The sequence below is a fragment of the Tribolium castaneum genome, chromosome 3 (genome assembly GCF_031307605.1).
Source record: "Tribolium castaneum strain GA2 chromosome 3, icTriCast1.1, whole genome shotgun sequence".
NCBI classification, from domain to species: Eukaryota; Metazoa; Arthropoda; class Insecta; order Coleoptera; family Tenebrionidae; genus Tribolium; species Tribolium castaneum.
Window position 1 is genome coordinate 21201869 of NC_087396.1, and position 22142 is coordinate 21224010.

A 22142-nucleotide genomic window follows, 5' to 3' on the forward strand; every position below is an offset into this window, starting at 1 on the left:
AAATAAAACCACAAAAATGAACTGTTTCCAAATACATGTATTCAAAACAATCGAATAATAAATACATAATACAATTCACACTTGCAAACATTTATCTACAAATATGAGAGTTGGTGACAGAAAAGTGGAAAAATGTAATAAGTCGTGCACATGGTGCGCGCCGCCGCCACTTGTTGCTCCCTCGTTTCCTCCCCTGGGCAAGCAGGCGGCGCACCAGGTGGTGGTCCCTTCCGTCGTCGTCGGCGTCGCTGCATCTGCAGGTGCACTCACCTGTCGGAGAGCGAGCCTCGGCTTCGCTGTGGCAGCGCTGCTGCTTCACTTAGACATTCCCCGCCGGGAGTTTTTTTGGATCGTAAAGGCTACGGTCGTACCTCAGTCGATTGGTGGCTGCCTTGGCTACTTGCAACGCGCTCGCAGAGGTCCTTCAAGTCCTGTCTCTTGACTGACGACGACGCACTACGTCTCGGAACGAAAGTGATGTAACACCAGCGATGCCTTCATTCAACAGCAACACGAAACTGGTGAGTCCGAAATTTACTATTTTCGAAAATTTCAATTCCCGCCAAAATTCACACTTTGATCAACAACAACTAATCTTACCGACACCAAGGTCAAAAAATATACAGATTTGATTACTAGACAGCGGATTTTTCGGAAGTGGCGAGAAAGTGGGGTAATTTGGGGTACGTTTTTTATTAATTCCGACTGCAGGAAAAATAAAAACATTATTTTTATTGCAATAAAGTTACAAAAATTTTAAATTCTGTATTGAATATAAATATTGTTCTAAAGTTGAAGTTGGAAATTAGTTCGGTTTTCATTTCTTCTAGAAAATGAACTCACTGTATGCAGTTATTTTCAGTTAATTTTTATATTTAAATTTTTTTTCTAACCAACTGCTCAAATATTTTTTCAAAAATTTACACTTTATTCACTAACTAAATAATTTCAACCAACAAGTGACAGACCTAGATTTGCAAAAATTTTCAAATAACCCAGTTCCCAGATTTTTTTAAGAATTTTTTTCATTTTACATTTACAGTCCGGTGATAACTAGAGACCGGCACTTAAAAAACTCGGATTAAATTTCTTTCGTTAAAATTGTAAATATTTAACGCCCTTTTTATTTTTCCTAGATTCCTAAAGTGACTTGTATCCCAAATGTGTCTTAAACATACTGAAGCTTTTTTTAATATATTTTTTCAATTTTTTCGTTAGTAATTAGTTTAAAAACATAGATTTGAATTTTCAATTTAATAGTTTTTTGGTTTTTCATCAGAAGATTTTTTGTTTTTAAGGCTTCCAGTCTTTCAATCACAGTTTTTAGGTTTCTCAGTATTTCAGCTTAATTTTTCTATTTTTTTTCTGTTTTTCAATTTCTTAATGTTCTTACTTTGCATTTCTATAATGTTTTAACTTATGACTCTACAAAATTTTTAATCTCATTGTTTTTTTGGATTTTTTGTATTTCAGTTTTTAAATTTTTTCAATCTCTTAGTATAATGTAGTGCAATGTTTCAAATTATTAGTGTTTCTTTTGTCCAGTTCTAGTCTTCTCAGTTTCTCAGCTTATTTAGTTAGTTAGAACTGACTTTATTTTCGTTTTTGATGAGTTCGTTATAACCGGACTCACTGTATTTTTATTTTTAATTGACTTTTATACTCAGATTTTTTTGTATAGTTTGCAAAAATTTTCAAATAACCCAGTTCCCAGATTTTAAGTTTTTTTTTTAATTTTTTTCATTTTACCTTTACAGTCCGGTTATAACTAAAGACCGGCACTTAAAAAACTCGGATTAAATTTGTTTCGTTAAAAATGTAAATATTTAACGCCCTTTTTATTTTTCCTACATTCCTAAAGTGACTTGTATCCTAAATGTGTCTTAAACATACTGAAGTTTTTTTTAATATATTTTTAAAATTTTTTCATTAGTAATTAGTTTAAATCACTAGATTTGATTTTTCAATTTAATAGTTTTTTGGTTTTTCATCAGAAGATTTTTTGCTTTTAAGGCTTCCATTCTTTCGATCACACAGTTTTTAGGTTTCTCAGTATTTCAGCTCAATTTTTCTATTTTTTTTTCTGTTTTTCAATTTCTTAATGTTCTTACTTTGCATTTCTATAATGTTTTAACTTATGACCCTACAAAATTTTTAATCTCACTGTTTTTTTTGGATTTTTTGTATTTCAGTTTTTAAATTTTTTCAATCTCTTAGTATAATGTAGTGCAATGTTTCAAATTATTAGTGTTTCTTTTGTCCAGTTCTAGTCTTGTCAGTTTCTCAGCTTATTTAGTTAGTTAGAACTGACTTTGATTTATTTTCGTTTTTGAAGAGTTCGTTATCACCGGACTCACTGTATTTTTATTTTTATTTGACTTTTATACTCAGATTTTTTTTGTATAGTTTGCAAAAATTTTCAAATAACCCAGTTCCCAGATTTTAAGTTTTTTTTTTTTAATTTTTTTCATTTTACCTTTACAGTCCGGTTATAACTAAAGACCGGCACTGAAAAAACTCGGATTAAATTTGTTTCGTTAAAAATGTAAATATTTAACGCCCTTTTTATTTTTCCTAGATTCCTAAATTGACTTGTATCCTAAATGTGTCTTAAACATACTGAAGTTTTTTTTAATATATTTTTTAAATTTTTTCATTAGTAATTAGTTTAAAAACACTAGATTTGATTTTTCAATTTAATAGTTTTTTGGTTTTTCATCAGAAGATTTTTTGCTTTTAAGGCTTCCATTCTTTCAATCACACAGTTTTTAGGTTTCTCAGTATTTCAGCTTAATTTTCCAATTTTTTTTTTCAGTTTTTCAATTTCTTGATAGTGTCTATAGTGTTTTAGCTTATGACTACAAAATTTTTAATCTCACTGTTTTTTTTTTTGTATTTCAGTTTTAAAATTTTTTCAATCTCTTAGTATAATGTAGTGTAATGTTTCAAATTATTAGTGTTTCTTTTGTCCAGTTCTAGTCTTGTCTTGTCTCAGCTTAGTTAGTTAGAACTGATTTTGATTCTTTTTCGTTTTGATGAGTTCGTTATAGCCGACTCACTGTACTTTTATTCAGAATTTTTTTGTATAGTTTGCAAAAATTTTCAAATAAGCCAGTTTCCAGATTTTAGTTTTTTATGAAATGTTTTCATATTATATTTAAATTGTTTTTTCAAATCCCAATTACCAAAAACGCTCAAATCGGGCAAATTACAGTTAATAAGGAGCCAGCAGCCTTGAGAGGTAAACAGTCGTCGTCTGTTAACGCATTCACTGTAATATTTTTCCGAATTGGTCAATTACCGAGTGTCAAACTCGCAGCTCCGCCAATTATGTCACTAATAACTGGCGATTAGTCCGAAATCCTCCAAATGACGCCTAATTAGATGTTAATCCCCTCGCGAATCCGCCGTTTTTCCTATTAATAACAGCCACACAGTGCGTAACGCAATTTGCCAATTAGATGCGTTTGTGTCGTCGGATAATAACTGCGACCTCCTCCCGGACAGCAGCAGACGCAAACCTAGGAGTAAAAAGACTCGCTGCCCAAAACAGGTGTCACGACATAAATTTACATTATGACAAATAAGAGGTTAAAGCGAGGAGGAGCACATTTTGATGGGTTTGTTGTCGAGTGATTCACGATGCAATTCGGGGAAATTTTAATTGATTAGCGTTTCGGAGAGATGCTGTTTCAATTATTGAGGCTTTGACGGACGAGAAATGCATCGTAAACTAGTTCGGCTAAAACCAATCGTGGACGAGTGTAAATATTTGGAAGCGTTTGTCAAATTAAGTTTGGGCTGGAAATTTTAATTTTAGCTCCAGAACACACAAAACCTTACACGTTTTACCGTTTTTTATTTGAAGTTTTTGCAATTTTTCAAATAAAATACAATTCACTTTTTTCCTCTTTTCCAGCTTCTTTCTCATTTTTTGTGGTATCTTAAAAACTTTAAGGTGACATTTTTAGAATTCCAGTGCCTTTTTTCTGTTTGCTTATTTTTCTGTTTTTCCATTCTTTATAAACTTTTCGAAATTCTCTTAAGTACTGCTCAATTTTTCAAGCATTTTTAAAGAATATTTTGGTTATTTCTAGATTTCTGTAGTTTAGTTTTTCTTTTTCTTTTTAAATATATGAGCTAAGTACAAGTTCTAACAACTTCTCTCACATTTCTTACATCATACTGTGATTTTTTATCCTTTGATGCTTTAATTTTCCTCATGCGTCTGTTTCCAAAGAGATCACAATTTTCACAGCGATTTTTGTAAACTGAACTTTTCTTTTTTGTGTATAGTATGTATTTCTATTAAAACGTTTTTTTTTAAATTTTTTTTATTATACCTTCTCTTGTCTTTTAATGTTGGAAATTGCTGTTTTTTTAATTTCTTACGGTGTTTGGGTTACAACTTTAGTATCTTTGACTCTTTTCCTTCTTTCTTCTACAATTTTCCGAACTGTAGCAGGTTTTGTTCTTAAAAGATTAATCTGATACTTTGTAAAGAATTTGTTTTTCTTTTTGTCACAATTTTTGAGTTTCTCTAGCTTTCTTTATAGTGTTTTTGCTAATTTTATGTTTTTAGTTTTTCTTTTCTTTAATGCCATTATTTAAAGTATAATGTGTTACAAGTTCTTACAACATTTTTTCCATGTTAATTTTAAGCTTCTTGCGTCTGTTTCTAAAAAGATTTTCTGTTTAAATAGAACCTACTATTTTTAGATTTGTGTAGAAACAACAATTTTTGTAAACTGAACACTGTTTTTTGTGTGCATTTTTGTTGAAATTTCTTATTTTTTATTATTTTTCCTCTTGTTTTTAATGTTGGTAATTGCTGTTTTTTATGCTTCCTCTTTAAATTTCTTAGGCTGTTTGAGTTAAAATTTAAAGATAATTTTCTTTGAAAATGTTTAGTCTAGCAAGTGTAGTTAAGCAAATAGAGTTTTGAAATGGTAGTATGAAGCTTTCTATCTGTTTTAGCAATTCTAAAATTTTTGCTGTCGAAAGAATAAAAGTTTCCAGAGATATTTTACAATGTTGTTTTTCTAAAATCAGTAAAAAAATTTAAGAATTGTTTCTAAATTTGTGGAAAAATAGTGATTTTTATAAACTGTTTACTGAAGTGTTCTTTACGTGGATTTTTGTTATTTTTTTTTTAATTTTCAATTATTCTTCCTCTTGTCTTTGAAAGTTGAAAATTGCTGTTCCTTTTATCATTCCTCTTTAAACTGCTTTATTATCATTACAAATAATTTACTTTTGAATGTTCCTCTAGCTGTTTTTACAATGGAATAATACGGAAAATGGAGAAAGAAAAAGAGGCTTTTTCTTTTTTTTTTAAATAGCATTAGAAATCAAAATTACTTATAGTTTTCTGTTATAGTCAAAAAACACCAGAAAGAATTTACATTACAAATCTAGAAAGCAGCGGAAAAGCGAAAAAATAAGTAAAAAAGTAAGATATCAGACTAAAATTATTACTCAGTTTCCAATTTTTTTCAAAAGACAAACAGAAAAAGAGCAAATAGAAACCTATCAATGGTGACATTCTAGCATGAATACAAAGCTAAAAAAGAAGTGAATTGGAAGCAGTGTTACAAACCGAAAAAAACTTGAAAGACCTTGAGATTTTTAGCAGGAAAATAAAGTAAGAAAAGCTACATTACAAATAGCAAAAAAATGATTTGATTATTTGCATGACCTACAAAATGAAAATTGAAAAAAGGAGTAACTGCTGAAAGCTAAAATATTATATTATTATAATAGTATTTTATTATACTATATTATAATATTTTACAATGTTGTGTTTCTAAAATCAGTAAAAATTTTTAAGAATTGTTTCTAAATTTGTGGAAAAATAGTGATTTTTATAAACTGATTACTGAAGTGTTCTTTAAGTGGATTTTTGTTAATTTTTTTTTTATTTTCAATTATTCTTCCTCTTGTCTTTTAAAGTTGAAAATTGCTGTTCTTTTTATCATTCCTCTTTAAACTGCTTTATTATCATTACAAATTGTTTACTTTTTGAATATTCCTCTAGCTGTTTTTACAATAATACGGAAAATGGAGAAAGAAAAAGAGGCTTTTTCTTTTTTTTTTAAATATCATTAGAAATCAAAATTATTTATAGTTTTCTGTTATAGTCAAAAAACACCAGAAAGAATTTACATTACAAATCTAGAAAGCAGCGGAAAAGCGAAAAAATAAGTAAAAAAGTAAGATATCAGACTAATATTATTACTCAGTTTCCAATTTTTTTCAAAAAACAAACAGAAAAAGAGCAAATAGAAACCTATCAATGGTGACATTCTAGCATGAATACAAAGTTAAAAAAGAAGTGAATTGGAAGCAGTGTTACAAACCGTAAAAAACTTCAAAGACCTTGAGATTTTTAGCAGGGAAATGAAGTAAGAAAAGCTACATTACAAATAGCAAAAAAAGATTTGATTATTTGCATGATCTACAAAATGAAAATTGAAAAAAGGAGTAACTGCTGAAAGCTAAAATATTATATTATTATAATAGTATTATATTATACTATATTATAATATTTTACAATGTTGTGTTTCTAAAATCAGTAAAAATTTTTAAGAATTGTTTCTAAATTTGTGGAAAAATAGTGATTTTTATAAACTGATTACTGAAGTGTTCTTTACGTGGATTTTTGTTAATTTTTTTTTAATTTTCAATTATTCTTCCTCTTGTCTTTTAAAGTTGAAAATTGCTGTTCTTTTTATCATTTCTCTTTAAACTGCTTTATTATCATTACAAATTGTTTACTTTTTGAATGTTCCTCTAGCTGTTTTTACAATAATACGGAAAATGGAGAAAGAAAAAGAGGCTTTTTCTTTTTTTTAAATAGCATTAGAAATCAAAATTATTTATAGTTTTCTGTTATAGTCAAAAAACACCAGAAAGAATTTACATTACAAATCTAGAAAGCAGCGGAAAAGCGAAAAAATAAGTAAAAAAGTAAGATATCAGACTAAAATTATTACTCAGTTTCCAATTTTTTTCAAAAGACAAACAGAAAAAGAGCAAATAGAAACCTATCAATGGTGACATTCTAGCATGAATACAAAGTTAAAAAAGAAGTGAATTGGAAGCAGTGTTACAAACCGTAAAAAACTTCAAAGACCTTGAGATTTTTAGCAGGGAAATGAAGTAAGAAAAGCTACATTACAAATAGCAAAAAAAGATTTGATTATTTGCATGATCTACAAAATGAAAATTGAAAAAAGGAGTAACTGCTGAAAGCTAAAATATTATATTATTATAATAGTATTATATTATACTATATTATAATATTTTACAATGTTGTGTTTCTAAAATCAGTAAAAATTTTTAAGAATTGTTTCTAAATTTGTGGAAAAATAGTGATTTTTATAAACTGATTACTGAAGTGTTCTTTACGTGGATTTTTGTTAATTTTTTTTTAATTTTCAATTATTCTTCCTCTTGTCTTTTAAAGTTGAAAATTGCTGTTCTTTTTATCATTTCTCTTTAAACTGCTTTATTATCATTACAAATTGTTTACTTTTTGAATGTTCCTCTAGCTGTTTTTACAATAATACGGAAAATGGAGAAAGAAAAAGAGGCTTTTTCTTTTTTTTAAATAGCATTAGAAATCAAAATTATTTATAGTTTTCTGTTATAGTCAAAAAACACCAGAAAGAATTTACATTACAAATCTAGAAAGCAGCGGAAAAGCGAAAAAATAAGTAAAAAAGTAAGATATCAGACTAAAATTATTACTCAGTTTCCAATTTTTTTCAAAAGACAAACAGAAAAAGAGCAAATAGAAACCTATCAATGGTGACATTCTAGCATGAATACAAAGTTAAAAAAGAAGTGAATTGGAAGCAGTGTTACAAACCAAAAAAAACTTGAAAGACCTTGAGATTTTTAGCAGGGAAATGAAGTAAGAAAAGCTACATTACAAATAGCAAAAAAAATGATTTGATTATTTGCATGACCTACAAAATGAAAATTGAAAAAAGGAGTAACTGCTGAAAGCTAAAATATTATATTATTATAATAGTATTATATTATACTATATTATAATATGTTGTGTTTCTAAAATCAGTAAAAATTTTTAAGAATTGTTTCTAAATTTGTGGAAAAATAGTGATTTTTATAAACTGATTACTGAAGTGTTCTTTACGTGGATTTTTGTTATTTTTTTTTTAATTTTCAATTATTCTTCCTCTTGTCTTTTAAAGTTGAAAATTGCTGTTCTTTTTATCATTCCTCTTTAAACTGCTTTATTATCATTAAAGAATATTTACTTTTTGAATGTTCCTCTAGCTGTCCTGACAACTTTTTTCCATTTATTCCTACGTGTCTGTTTCTGTTTTCTGTTTCAAGAGGAGATTTCTGCTGAAACAACGACTTTTGTAAACTGAACTTTTCTTCTTTGAGTATTTCTATTAAAATATTTTTCTTCAATTTTTTAGTAATGTTAAAAATCGCTGTCATTTTTTCCTAAATTTAAAAATAACTTTCCTGCAAATGCACCAATGCAAACAGTTTCGTAATGGTCGCAATTCCGGTTGCTTCCCGAAATAGCCAATCAATTAAATCCCGAGTCGTAACTTTTAACCCAGATTCCTGCCACTTCCCCTAACTCGCGTCCTGCGAAAAATCCTCTCTCATAACTCGCATAATTTACTGTTGTTAGGTAATGACCTTCTGGAATGCGGCGTACGCGTTCCAATTGCGGATAAAGTATGTCTTCAAGTGCAATATTATCCGAGCGAGCGTAGGAGGAGAAGAACTTAACGGACACAATTAAAGTGGCTTGAACATTTTTATCATTTCGCGAAATTCCTTCCCATCCTCTTCAGACAAAATACGCATTTTATTTATCGTCGGAAATTCGACGCCGTGATTCACCCATTCATGCACACAGGATGTAAATACAGAGCAACAGGTGGCCGATTTCTAGAAATCCGCAAAAGTCTGACGAAATTCTGGTTTTTTGAACAGAAATTCGACGTCTCCGGCCATAAATCGCCACCCGACTCCACTTAATCATTCAAACTAGTAAAAATTTTTACGAGCGAATTTTAATTGATTATTATTTTGGCCGTACGTCCAATTAAACGGAGGATTTAAGTCCGTGTCTTGTATTTTTACGACTGTGGCCCCGATGGCATCTCCGATAGCATCCTTCAATTTCAGTTATTTAACTTTGCAAAGTCTTACTTAATAAACCGACTTTGCGAACGTAAACACGGCTTTATTTGCAAAACATGTTGCAATAAAAACTAGCGACTTGTTTACGTTTTATCGCTCGCACGGCCCATTATCTGGGTGCATTCGCGGAGTCGTGATTTATTTTTGGGGAACTGGGCACCCAGTCAAAGGTTGCACCGATTATTTATAGAAAAAAGCGCGAAAAATTAATGGTTTTCCGCGGATTTCGAGGCCGCTTTTCGAAATTTCGTACTACTAATTGAATTGCTGACATTTTATTATTGCGACGTTCCACGTGATTGAGCAACGATTCTTAATTACGAATTTTCGACTAATTAGAAATTGGCCGAGTGCGCGGTTTTCCTCTCGGGCTATTAATAGGGCATTTTTGCGCGATTCATAAATAGGCGCCAAGAAGGGGCGTTCCGCCATTCAAGTGCCAATAAAGTTACAAAATTATCTTTTACGGGATTCAAGGGGTGCGATTTTGGGATTTTAATAACGTGGACGGTTCACGACGTTCCAAAATATTTTTTTAACGAATTATCACTCGCTAAAATTAAATTATTCGCCGGCGGCCAGTAACAAAATAAATACGGGCAGACGATGACAAAGTTTGATGGAATTTCGAAGCAGAATCTGACCCGAGATGACTGAATTCTTCAAATAATAAAAATAAAATAACAAAATACATTTATAAATCGGTTTGGTTTTTAAATTATCTCGAAAACTGGGCATTTATGTGAATTATTAAAAAAAATTAAAAGATTGAATTTTTGATAAATACTAGAAAAACTTGGAAAAAAAAGGCAAATCAAATACATAAAAAATTATGCAAGAGATAAAAAAATAGTAATACGTGAGATACAGTAGCAACAAAAATTCAACATATAAAAATTTCAAAAATTTGCAGTTTTCCTGGAAAAATAATATCAGCAAACAAAACTTATTATTAATATTAATGGTAGCATTTAAGAGATAACTGAAAAACTTCAAAGTAACAAAATCTCCAAAGGTAAGATGATACATACAGTAGCAGGAAAAACGCAGATGGAGTGTAAAATAAGTTGAAATAAGCGTAGCAATTATAAAAGTAAACAATTTATGAAAACTTGACTGTAGCATTAGCAAAAGAGTAGCTGAAAATAGCAATGTCCAAAAATAAAAAATTGTAAAAAAATCTACTTAGACAACAGAAGGAAGAGAAAATAAATAAAAAGTATACGAAACATGTAAAAAAAATTTGAAAAATCAAAAAAATGTTTCAATAAAATAAATGCATAGTGTACAAAAATCACAGTTAGTGGGAAAATTTTTGAGTACATGGCAGTGCATCATTTATTAAAGTTTTAGAAAAATATTTCATTCAAAAGACTGAAAAACGCAATTTAGAAGCAATACTTAGAAAAAATTAAAAAAGCTAAATGAATTTTAGGAACAGTACCAACAGAGCAAGAGATACCATAAAGAAAATGAAAAAATGTGAAAGATTTTGCTTTTTGTAAGTTGATACTGCAAATTCGGAAAAAATGTTTCCAAAAATAGCATTGTCCAAAAATAAAAACTTGTAAAAAAATCTACTTAGACAAGAGGAAGAGTGAAAAACTGATAAAAGGTATACGAAATAATGACAAAAATAATATGATAAATCAAATTGTTTCAGTAAAATATAGAAAAAGAATGTTCAGTTTACACCAATCACTTTTAATAGCATAGTTGCAAAAATAATACGGAAAATGGAAAAAGAAAAAGAGAATTTTTCAATTTTTTTTAAATAGCATTAGAAATCAAAATTATTTATAGTTTTCTGTTATAGTCAAAAAACACCAGAAAGAATTTACATTACAAATCTAGGAAGCAGCGGAAAAGCGAAAAAATAAGTAAAAAAGTAAGATGTCAGACTAAAATTATTACTCAGTTTGCAATTTTTTTTAAAAGAAAAACAGAAAAAGAGCAAATAGAAATCTATCAATGGTGACATTCTAACATGAATACAAAAATAAAAAAGAAGTGAATTGGAAGCAGTGTTACAAACCGAAAAAAACTTGAAAGACCTTGAGATTTTTAGCAGGAAAATGAAGAAAGAAAAGCTACATTACAAATAGCAAAAAAAATATTTGATTATTTGCATGACCTACAAAATAAAAATTGAAAAAACGAGTGACTGCTAAAAGCCAAAAATAGTAAAAAAAATTGAAGAAAATTAAGCAAACAAGTTGCAATTTTCGTTAAAATAAAAGGAAAACGAGGAAAAAGTAATAAATAAATTGTTTTCATTATTAATTAGTGTTAGAAGTCCAAAAATAAACTGAAGACTGCGATTTTTAAAATGGTAACATAAAAAATATAAAGTAAGAGGCTAAGAGTAACTGAAATAATTTCACCATTTAAAAAAAAAACAATAATTTAATGGAAAACAGAGCACAAGAGAGATAAAACTTATTACAAATAGCACAAAAAATTATATTTGAATTGATTTGAAAAAAGTCGCAGCTAAAATGAATAGTAATTTCCAACAATAACAATATTTTTTTTAAATAAAGACGTAGGATAAAACAATAAAGAAGAGTGTACGAAACAGTTAAGAAAATTATAAAAAATTATATATATTTTTTATTCATTATTATTTTTTTTATTTACATGATGAGAAATGTTAACTTTGCAAAGATCACTGTCGGTAGCAAAAATAATAAGTAATGAAAGACGTGGGGTACATGGTTGAAAAATTGAATTTAAAAACAGTATTAGAAATGAAACAATAACGAAAATATCAGTTTCGTTGAAATAGCAAATTTGAGATGTTTTCGGAAACGGATGCACATATAAAATTAGAAATAAGTGTAAAAAAGTTAGAAAAAATTTTAACACATACTTAAAATAGTGGCATGAAGGTAAGAAAGAGAAAAAAAGATCAAAAATCTAGAATCAGTAAAAATAAATCGAAAATCACAATTTCCTTTTTTAAGAATATATTAAGTTACGAGAATCCTATTAATAAGAAATTTGTTAGCTTTGAAAAATAAAAAAAAATAAAGTTTGCAAAATGACTTCCAAAATAGGGTACATATAAAGAAAAGAAAAAAGTGATAAGATAAGGAAAATGAGGAAAACATTTTTTCGAAAAGAAAAGAAAAAAGGCATTTAATGAAAAAAATTAAAATAAAAAAGGGGGAACCAAGTAATAAATTCGAGAAATTGTATTTTTTCAGATAGCCGGGTCGTATGGTGTGTAGCATGTAAGTGTTGTCTGAGGAGGGCCTCGGCCCAGCCGCGTCCAGAGAAGTGTCCATCGCAATGAAAGCTGCACTCATCATCGGAAAATTTCAGTTGCTGCTCGTATTCCATCTTTTCTTAAAATTCCACTTCACCATCGGTAAGTATCACCCACGCCAGGCAATTTATCATCAATCAATCAATCAATCAATCACTCGATTGTCTGTCGAAATTCCAAAGTGCAGCAAGTCTAATGTGAGAAAGGACATTAATCACCTCGTTGCGATTCTAAAAGTGCATTTACTGCTCGGGGCCTTCCTATGACGCAATAGCGCTCTGCACTCTATTTGTCGTCAATTTTATAGCGGTTTTACGGCCGACCTATTTTATTTTATGCACAATTTTTCATAATATTACATACACACTGTGAGCAATTACGAGGCGAATTTTTCAACCGATAATTACACTGCGATTAATTGGAAGGTCGGTTATGTTACTTTGTAACAAAATCGTGCACTAAGTAAAACTTTATACATAAATTAAGACTTGCCGAGAATTTTAAACAGTTTTTTCAACCAACAAAATCAAAACGAACGGCCGCTGGGAAGACTACTCATTACGCAAAAAGAAAAACGAGCTCGGATTTGAGACGTGTAATCAGCGATTTCGGACGCCTTTTATTTTGCACAAAGGAAATCATTCCAATCGTTCTATTTAGAACTAATTTGTAAAAAAAGTATGCGAAATGTTGGAAAAAATAAATAAAAAAAGGAAAAAAAATGATAAATGGAATTTAGAAGCAGTACTAAAAAAATAAAAAAGTTAAATGAAGTTTAGAAACTTGGACAAAAGGAAAAAAAATTAAGAGATCCATCAAAAAATATGCAAGAATAGTAGTAAAAAGCTTTAGAAATTACAATTGTACTGTTATAGTAAAAAAATGGAAAAATCTGCTAAAAAAGTGGATATATCATAAGTGAAAAAGTAAAATAACAGACTAAAATTATTAGTAATAGAAATAATAGTAACAGTTTTACTTGTCTCTAAAAACATAATCATAATCATATCACTCATAACACAAGTCAATAAAATAGGATATTATTAAAAAAAAATCGAAAAATTTACAATTTTCCTCAAAAGGAAAGCAACACGAACACAGCAAACAGAAATAAAAAAATTAAAAAAATCTACTTTAACAAAAGAAAGAACAAAAAATTGAAGAAAAACATACAAAATAGTGGAAAAAACTGAAAAATTACATTTCTTATTTGACTAGATTTAAGAGAATTTTTTTCTGCGTCGATCTGTATTAGCATTCCTTATCTGTAATAATTTTACTCAAGTGTTGTTCAATATTTCAAGTTATGTTGTTTTTTTTTGACGTTTAAACACAAAATTGAAAATATCTCATGTGATATGACACGTAGGTAAGTTGGTTAAATACAGGGTGGTTTTGATGAGATGTCCTACGAATTTTTGTTGTTGTACAGTCACGATCAAAAAGAATGACACCCTTAAAACCGCAGCCACAAATTATTTCTAACTAGCTGGATATTGTGTAAACTAGCTGGACACTTATTTTGTTGAAGTCTATGACTAGGGGTGTCATTCTTTTTGATGGTGACTGTACGTTCCTTCGCTTGATCATATTTATAGTTGACGGCAGCTAAATAGTGAAACTGTGCCACATCTGCTCATTTTGCACTAAAATTGTCGTCGTCTCTGCCGAAATTTTTCATAAATCTGTGCAAGAAGCGTTCTAAAATTAGCCGAGTGGACGTCCGTTAAAATAAAATCCGGATGTTTGTTTAGGTGAGTTTATTCCGGTGGAAAGTGCATCCAGTCTCTATTTATAAAATAGTGGCAATCTCAAATCGCTCCTCCTTTAAGCCAAATTGGTTTATGGAAGATTAGACATGGCTCGCTTCACAATAACACGACAACACGTGACACAAATTCGCTCTAAATTATGCATGAGCGATAATAAATATGCAAATTAATTTAGCAACGCAAATACGAGATGCACCAGAGATTAATAAATAGAAACCAAACACTTCCTGTATTAGCGCATTTGCCAAATATTTCAACACCCACCGAATAGTTTCACCAGAATTAACGCCACATAAATCAATTATGACAAAGACGGCCGCTGAACGATTCCGCTCAAGCGAATTTTTTGGATTTTGCTCAAAAATTTTCAGATAAGCGAGCCTTCAATTAAATTTGATTTAGCGGTGACGTACATTTACAGCAGAAAATTTCTTCCTAGAACACACCGTTTTCAAGCTCTCACAAAAATCCACATCCCGAACATTTTGCATTAATGTTGTTTAAAACCTAATTAAGGAGAAAAGTCTGCGTTTGAAAATAATTTTTAATAGAGGGCGATTAAACGGTGTCAAAATTCCAAAATTCGAGAATTATTATTATTATATTATTATTATTTTTGTAGTCATTTATTCTTAACATTTGACTAATAAATTGCTAATCGCTGAAATAAGACGTAATTTCTCAAAGTAAATTAACCCACATTTGCGGCTTCGGCGTGCAACCTCTGCCATTTCCTGCAAAAGTTGCATTTTTTCGCTGCATTTCACGTCTAAAAATAGCGTCGAATTTTTGCGCTGGTAGGTGTCTGTCAAATACCTTCGTCGCTTTCGTAATCTCTGGTGTAATTTGTTTAAAATGAATTTTTCGGTGCAATAAATGTTTAGATAACTGGAGCCGTATTTACGGATGCAGTAAGGTTAAGTTGAGGGCAATTGCTGCTATTCTTAACTTTGAAATAAAATAATAAAATCTATTTTTGCGTGGCTGCTGCACTCGTTATTAGCGAAGGTCGTCCTAATATGCACCAGCTGAAAAATTCCTCGGCGGCGGTTACGTAACAGCCAGCTCCATAATTGGTCCAGGTGGACCCGGAGATTCTCAAGGCTACAAGTTGGCCAGCCTGCGGCCATCAAATATTCGCCAAATTCGTAAATGGATCAAAGTGGATGATTAATGATGTTTCAATTGTGGCGAGCAGACGTTGCCAGGGCCGGGCCCAAAAAAATTCTAGTCAGGCCGGCCGCGAGCTGGAGACGGTTATTGGCATCCAGCGGAAATTAGTTGCGATTTTTTGCTGCATAATGGGATATTATTGCTATTTTATCGCGGGATTTCTTCGGGAAATGTCCCGCATTGCCTGGCTTTTCGCTTAAATCATCTTTAGCGATGGCAGACAAAAACTGTGGCAGAACGAGTCGCTAATATGGTAAGGAATCGTAATTCTGTCCACATTCATAAACTAGACGATAAATTCTTACTAGGGAGCTAATTAATGAGAAGCTGTATTATATCAAATCAAAACCATTAAAGATAGCCGAGAACTTGATTGCTTATTTTTATCACGACACTGGATTCTACAACTCTTCAACAACCGAAAGATGAGTTTTAGGTGAAGATTATCTTCCGTAACTGTAAACCGGAGAAATTCACTACGCATCACAAGCTGATCTCAACGTGACGCAAATTTGGAAAAATAACCGCGATAAATCACACTTTTCCGGTCTAAAAACCACAATCCGAAAATCAACCAAAATTTCGGTAAAATAAGAAATAATGCAAAAACTGACCGCCGTTTAAAAAAATAAATCACAACTTTTTAAATACATAGTATTATAAAATTCTTAAAATACCGATTTTTCTGATGAAAAAATGGTGGAATACAATCAAAATAAAAATGTTGGCTCTTACGGATGTCGTCTGTTATGGAAAATAAGTCAACTTCAAAGGGAAAAAAATATTAGATGACACGTTGTTTAAAAAACCGTATGGTGTTAATTTTTTAGGACTATTACAGATAACTGTTACACAGTCTCATAATTTAACATAAAAATAAGTTGTCTAAAAATATATTTTTAGAAAAAAATCCTAGTTTATTTTTTTCTTTTTTATTTATTTTTGCTGGTGTTGAAAAATTGAAAACAACCATATTTTTCATCTAACATACTATATAGATATTTCTGATATAAATTTTTCGTTGTTGTGCTCTTCATATTTTTTTATTGATAAGTACCTACAGGTAAAAATTTTGACCAAGTTATTCGGATTATTTGCACAATTCTGAGTCGACTCACACACAATTTTGCCAAGACGTAGATAATTAACCATGAGATTTTTTTGGATCAATTTCTCATTTTTTATTTTTTAGTTAGATGCTCGTATATCGAAAAAATTAGAAACGACAGTTTTTTATCTAATACCTTCAAACTAAAAATCGTTGAACAAAAGTTGGAATTCTCAGACAATTTTATGTCGAGTTACTTTTCACATAAATTTTCGGTTATTGTTTTCTTGATTGTTTTCTGCTTGGTAGATAAGAAAAAAATTTGACCATGTTGTTTTATCTACATTATTTGCACAATTTTTACTTGACCGCCACAAAATTTCGCTTAGGAATAGAGAATTAACTGTAAAAGAGGAACCACAAGTCGTTTTAGTTACTTTGTATTTATTATGTATTTTTACTAGAATAGAAGAAATAGAATCAACAGTATTTTGTCTAATACCTCTCTCCAAAACTACGAACCATAAAGCAAACGTGAAGACAGAGTTTTAATTTTCCTTTAATACGGTGAAAAGTTTCCAATAAAGATCGAAAATAGTGTTTTCTATTTTGTTTTTTTTTGTTATTTTGTTTTTTATTTCATGTGTTTATGGTGAAAATAAAATCTTGAATTTTGAGAAATTATTGAGACCTCCATAAACGCCCCAAAAATATAACATTTTGGCGAACTTGAAAATGTCAATTAATAAAACGAAAAAAATTCTAAAAAAACTAAAGGATGGCGTTTTTGATTGAATAATGTACTGTAACAAATCATATTTATTAAAAAAAAATTTTTCAACGGCGTCATCGGAAAATATTTTACACCCTGCACAAATCCCAAGAAAGTACGTTAGTCCTCCAGGGGAGGAAAGTATTTTCCTCGCAAATTTTCCACCCAAAAAATCATTTAAAACACTGGAGAAAAACCTCTTTTTTCTTTTAGATGATTACCTAATGAACTACCTAATTAATTCATTGTCTTTTCTGCCTTGACATACAAAAAGCAATTGTTAAATTCAGTTTTGACTGAAACATTGTTTTATTGTTACACACATTTCCAAGAAAAAGTACTAAAAATTTACAGAACAGATGAGAAACTAATCACCTTCTAGAGAGAAATGTTGTCAATGATTTTTTTAACCATTTGTTTAGCTGTAATAACAAGGTTGTATTTTTTAAATGAATATCACAGGCGGCTGTGAAATTTTTGAAAATCTTATTTTTTTGATTTGATATGTCTAATTGTGTAATCCCCACCTTATTTTTGAATTAAAAAAATAAAAAAATTATATTTTGCATTTTCTTATAGTAGGCCATGACAAAATTTTGGATCTTCAGTGTAAAATACATCCTGTTTCGTCTAAACCCTACATAAGAAATTTACAGAACAGATGAGAAACTAATTACCTTCTAGAGAGAAATTATTTTTAATTAAAAACGGAAATATCAAAATATGGAAAATAAAAAAATAGTTCAAAAAAATCAAACGGTTCAAAACTTAATGGCAAACTTAACAAACCAATAAATAATAATATAATGTTTTGAGTATTATAATGCTCATAATGAGAAGCTTTATGCCAGCTTTATCCTAAAATAAAATTGTTTTCCTGCTGAAAAAAGCTTTCTGCCAAGCAGTCAAACATAAGATCTTGTAAAATTTGGTTTTTCCAATTAGGAATTTGAGTTCTTTGCTTGCAATAGTGAGTGTGAAACGGCGAAATTCTGAACTTTTCGGAAAATTTCCTGAAAAAGTGCTTTTTTCTGAGGCAGCTCTCGGTGTGATTGAATCGGTTTGTGTTGTGGTGCAAGGTAAGTGCACTCGGGTTGTTCGTCCTGTTGATCAGCAGTGTTGCAGCCTTTGCAGACAGCGAAGAGACGGACGTACGCGAGTTCGTCGAGGTAATAACCTCTAAAGGCCGGTCCGAGGTGCGCGGGTTATGTAAGTGTGCAAGTGTTGTCTGCATGGACGACTCGTCAACAGCGACCTTGACAGATTTCAGCGGCCTTGGGCTGAAAAAAACCGTCTCCAACCCCATACCGACTCGATCAGACGCCGCAATCAGCGGCTATTGTGTCTCCTACACAGCTATTTTCACCGGGCTCCAATAATATTTTGCACTTTAATGCAAAACACCAACAATGCTATTTTTAGGCGCATAAAGTTTATTTGCTGACTTTAAGTAGGTGAAGACTGTTTTCTCTTGCGAGGATGAATGCGACTGATGTGTTTTCTTGGCAGCCGGAATAACAAAACAGCCAGGCTTCATTTTTGGCGATTTTTTTGGTCATTGACTCCGCCACCAACCCTCGAAGAAATGTGGTTGGCAATTCAGAGGCCGTGTTTTTTCTCGAAGAAAGGAAATCATGCGTTAACTCGTTAGCTGCATATATAAAACGTTTACGTCTGCCCGACATACATCCTGTTATTCCCCCGTGTCATGTTTACCTGCTCAGAAATGTATATTCATAATTAATAGTCTGCCTGTTTTTACGACACATTTCTAGCAACCACCGCGGTGATTTTTATTGCTGGAACTTTCAGAATTACTAATTAATCGTTGCGTCATCGTCTGGAAGGTAGTACCATCAGGTACCCACACAGAGATCATCTACTACTTCTCGAAATGATTTATGGTTTCGGTTCCAATCCGTCCTTCGCCAAATTAATTAATACTTTTCCATCTAGACTCCTTAATTGAATCGAATGCAGCGATTTCATGCCTCACTAAGGGGAAATTTCACGTGGGTGTCGCTTCGCGAAAAAAAAACTTGTACCATTTCTGTGATGGGCAGTGGAATTTAAATGGATTCGTTCCATGAAACTTTCATAAAATCTCATATTCATTGCATCGTTTCATTCCAGGTGCAATTGCATCGTAAACTCACTTAGAGCTAAGAGCTTTCGTTACTTCTATTGCAAAATAATGTATAAATAATAAGCCGAACAAAATTTTATAATCTTATGATAAAAAACACAAAGTATGTTTGAAATACAAGCGTTATAAAGACACTGTTTATGCATAATTTAATAAGGTTGTCAGTGATTTTTTTTAACCATTTGTTTAGCTGTAATAACAAAGTTGTATTTTTTAAATGAATATCATAGGCGGCTGTGAAATTTTTGAAAAGCTTATTTTTTTGATTTGATATGTCTAATTGTGTAATCCTTACCTTATTTTTGAATAATAAAAAAAATAAAAAATGTTTATTTTGCATTTTCTTATAGTAGGCCATGACAAAATTTTGAATCTTTAATGCAAAACACAGTCTGTTCCGTCTAAACTCTACATAAGAAGTATTGAAAGATATTTCTTTGAAAGTTGGTACTCGTTCATAATTCGTTAAGTTCTGCTCAATGAAAATATTTTCAAGATGGCGGCACTTCCGCTTATACCAGAAGTCGCTATCAACTTTCTTATTTTAAATAGAAAGCTGAGTTATTTTAAGGCCGTTTTTGTCAGCTTTCTCTATACCTAAGTTTCATCGTTTTCGAGATATTTAAGTTTTTTTGAAAATTTTTGGATTTGCACCTGTCACTTAAAAAATCGGTAACTCTCTTAGTTTTCGAGTTTTCGAAATCATTTTTGGGGAATTCAAAGAGAAAGCCTATATCTGTTCTACAGTGTGTTCAAAACTGGAAAAGAAGTTAATAAACCCAAAAATTTTAAGGTTAAGTTTGGACAACTTAAAGTACCCATAACTTAATTTTTTCAAATAGGATGTCCCAATTTTTGATTTATTAGATGGAGGAGAATTTTCTTCTGCATCGATCTGTATTAGCATTCCCTATACCTATCTGTGATAATTTTCAAGTTATGTTGGTTTTTTTGACATTGTAAAAAATTTCTTACTAGCCACAGCTATTTTTACATAGTTTGCCATAAAATCATTTGTGATTAAACAAACGGCAAACTCAGTTCAAAATTGTATTGTCCGTCCTGTGAAAACAAAATAAATTCATTGAATGTTGGTTTAAAAAACTTTAATTTCTAACATTTTTTCTTCCGTTTCCATGGCAACCTATGAGAAAAAGCCTATGGCTAATGAATTTCTCAATCCCAACAAAAAGTTACTATAACTTGAAAACTATTAAACATACGTAGGGAATGCGAATACAAATTGTTGCAGAATTAAATTCTCTACGATTTAATGAAATAAAACTTAAGGCATTTCATTTGAAAAAAATTAGTTATGGGTGTTTAAAGTCATGAAAACTTAACTGTAAATATTTGAGGTTTGTTATTCTCTTTTACAAATTTGAAAACACTAAAGGAAAGAATTAGGTTTCCTCTTTCAAATGAGCTAAAAAACATTTCGAAATTTTTAAAAATGGCAGAGTTACAGATTTTTGAACTGGAAGGTGCAAATTCAAAAAAAAATATTAAAAATCCTAAATATTTCGTAAACTGCTAAATTTAGGTATAGGAAAAGCTTATGAAAATTACCTTAAAATAACTCTAGTAATCGAAAAACGCATTAAAAAATATAGTTTTCCATTTAAAATAGGGAAGTTGATAGCGATTTCCGGTTCAACCGGAAATGGCATCATCTTGAAAATATTTTCATTGGGCTTTTCCAACTCGCTGGGACACAAAGAAGAAAAGGTCGATCTTAGTGCAACAATGTTGTCTTTATGGGTTTGATTTTTAAAGGCGGACTTTCTCCTGCTGTAGCAGGAAGGAAGGCCGTCATTAGTGTCCCCATCTTGTGTTTTTTGGTGATTACATCCATCCGACAAATTACAATCATTAAACGTCATTTAGTCCACATAACTGTAGAAAACGCTCGGTGCGGCTGCCGCTGCGAGTGTAAAAATGCGAATGCATCATCCATCAGATTGGAGTGTGCGAAAGTGTGTGTCAATGGGTCAGCCACCGCAGGACCATCTTCGTTCATCCCAGGAAAAATTCCTGCGGATGTGCGTAGATTCTAATTATGCAGCAGAGGCTCGCTGCAGCAGTAGCAGCACAAGGTTAACAGGTTTAGCCTTTCATTCATTTCCTCCATACTATTGAATTGCAGCAGCGATGCAAAAAACCACCACTAGCTTAAATAAGAAGAAAAAGTGCTTGTGCCTTTTCAGGCATGTGGGCAGGAAGGACGTAATTGACTGCTTATCGGATCGATTTTCTTACGACTTTCGATTGTGTTTGAGTGGAATTGTAAGAGCTAACATAAATTATTGTTACGTAAGTTTCATTGCTTGAAGGAAATCCACTCACACAACGCGGGCAATGTCGAATGCTATTTGTTATGCGAGATACAATTGAACGAGAGAAAAATGCACTTTTTATGCCGATTTGAGCTGCATTAGAAAGGGAAATACAACACGGTGTTGCAACGGAATGCAACAAAGGGGATATTAATAGCGGAATTAATTCATCGCCGAGGGCGCAAATTCACATTTTATTGCCTTCTTCTCGCACATTGTTTCCTGCCATTTATTCAACTTGATACTTTTTTTTCAAAGCCATTACGAAATTCTAACTCTGAAAATTATATCTGACATTCTTGCAGAACAGCACATTTTTCAGCAGGTTGTGAAGGCATTGAAAAGTCCATAAAACTTTGCTAGAGTGTGTTTAATTTTTTTACTATTACTCAGGAAATTTTAGCAAAAAAAATCAAATTTTTAAATCTC

The 22142-nt window shown here is 31.0% G+C and overlaps 1 protein-coding gene and 1 long non-coding RNA gene across 4 annotated transcripts in view; both read left to right on the plus strand.

Annotated features, from left to right (window-relative positions):
- The first annotated feature begins 229 nt into the window (after positions 1–229).
- LOC100141662 (follistatin) overlaps positions 230–22142 on the plus strand; it is a 40994-nt gene continuing 19081 nt past the window's right edge. Inside the window, exons 1-2 of the mRNA XM_001813504.4 lie at positions 230–521; positions 12405–12568. Of these exons, the coding sequence (XP_001813556.2) occupies positions 12490–12568 (79 nt within the window). The 5' untranslated portion in view covers positions 230–521; positions 12405–12489. The remainder of the gene's footprint in view (positions 522–12404; positions 12569–22142) is intronic.
- LOC107398190 (uncharacterized) lies at positions 12575–19728 on the plus strand. Of its 3 annotated transcripts, XR_010333331.1 has the most exons (4): positions 12575–15664; positions 15720–18310; positions 18357–18440; positions 18495–19728. It is a non-coding gene; the product is annotated as an uncharacterized LOC107398190 (long non-coding RNA). The 3 variants fall into 3 exon arrangements; XR_010333330.1 differs by having other exon boundaries at positions 18357–19728; XR_010333332.1 differs by having other exon boundaries at positions 18366–19728.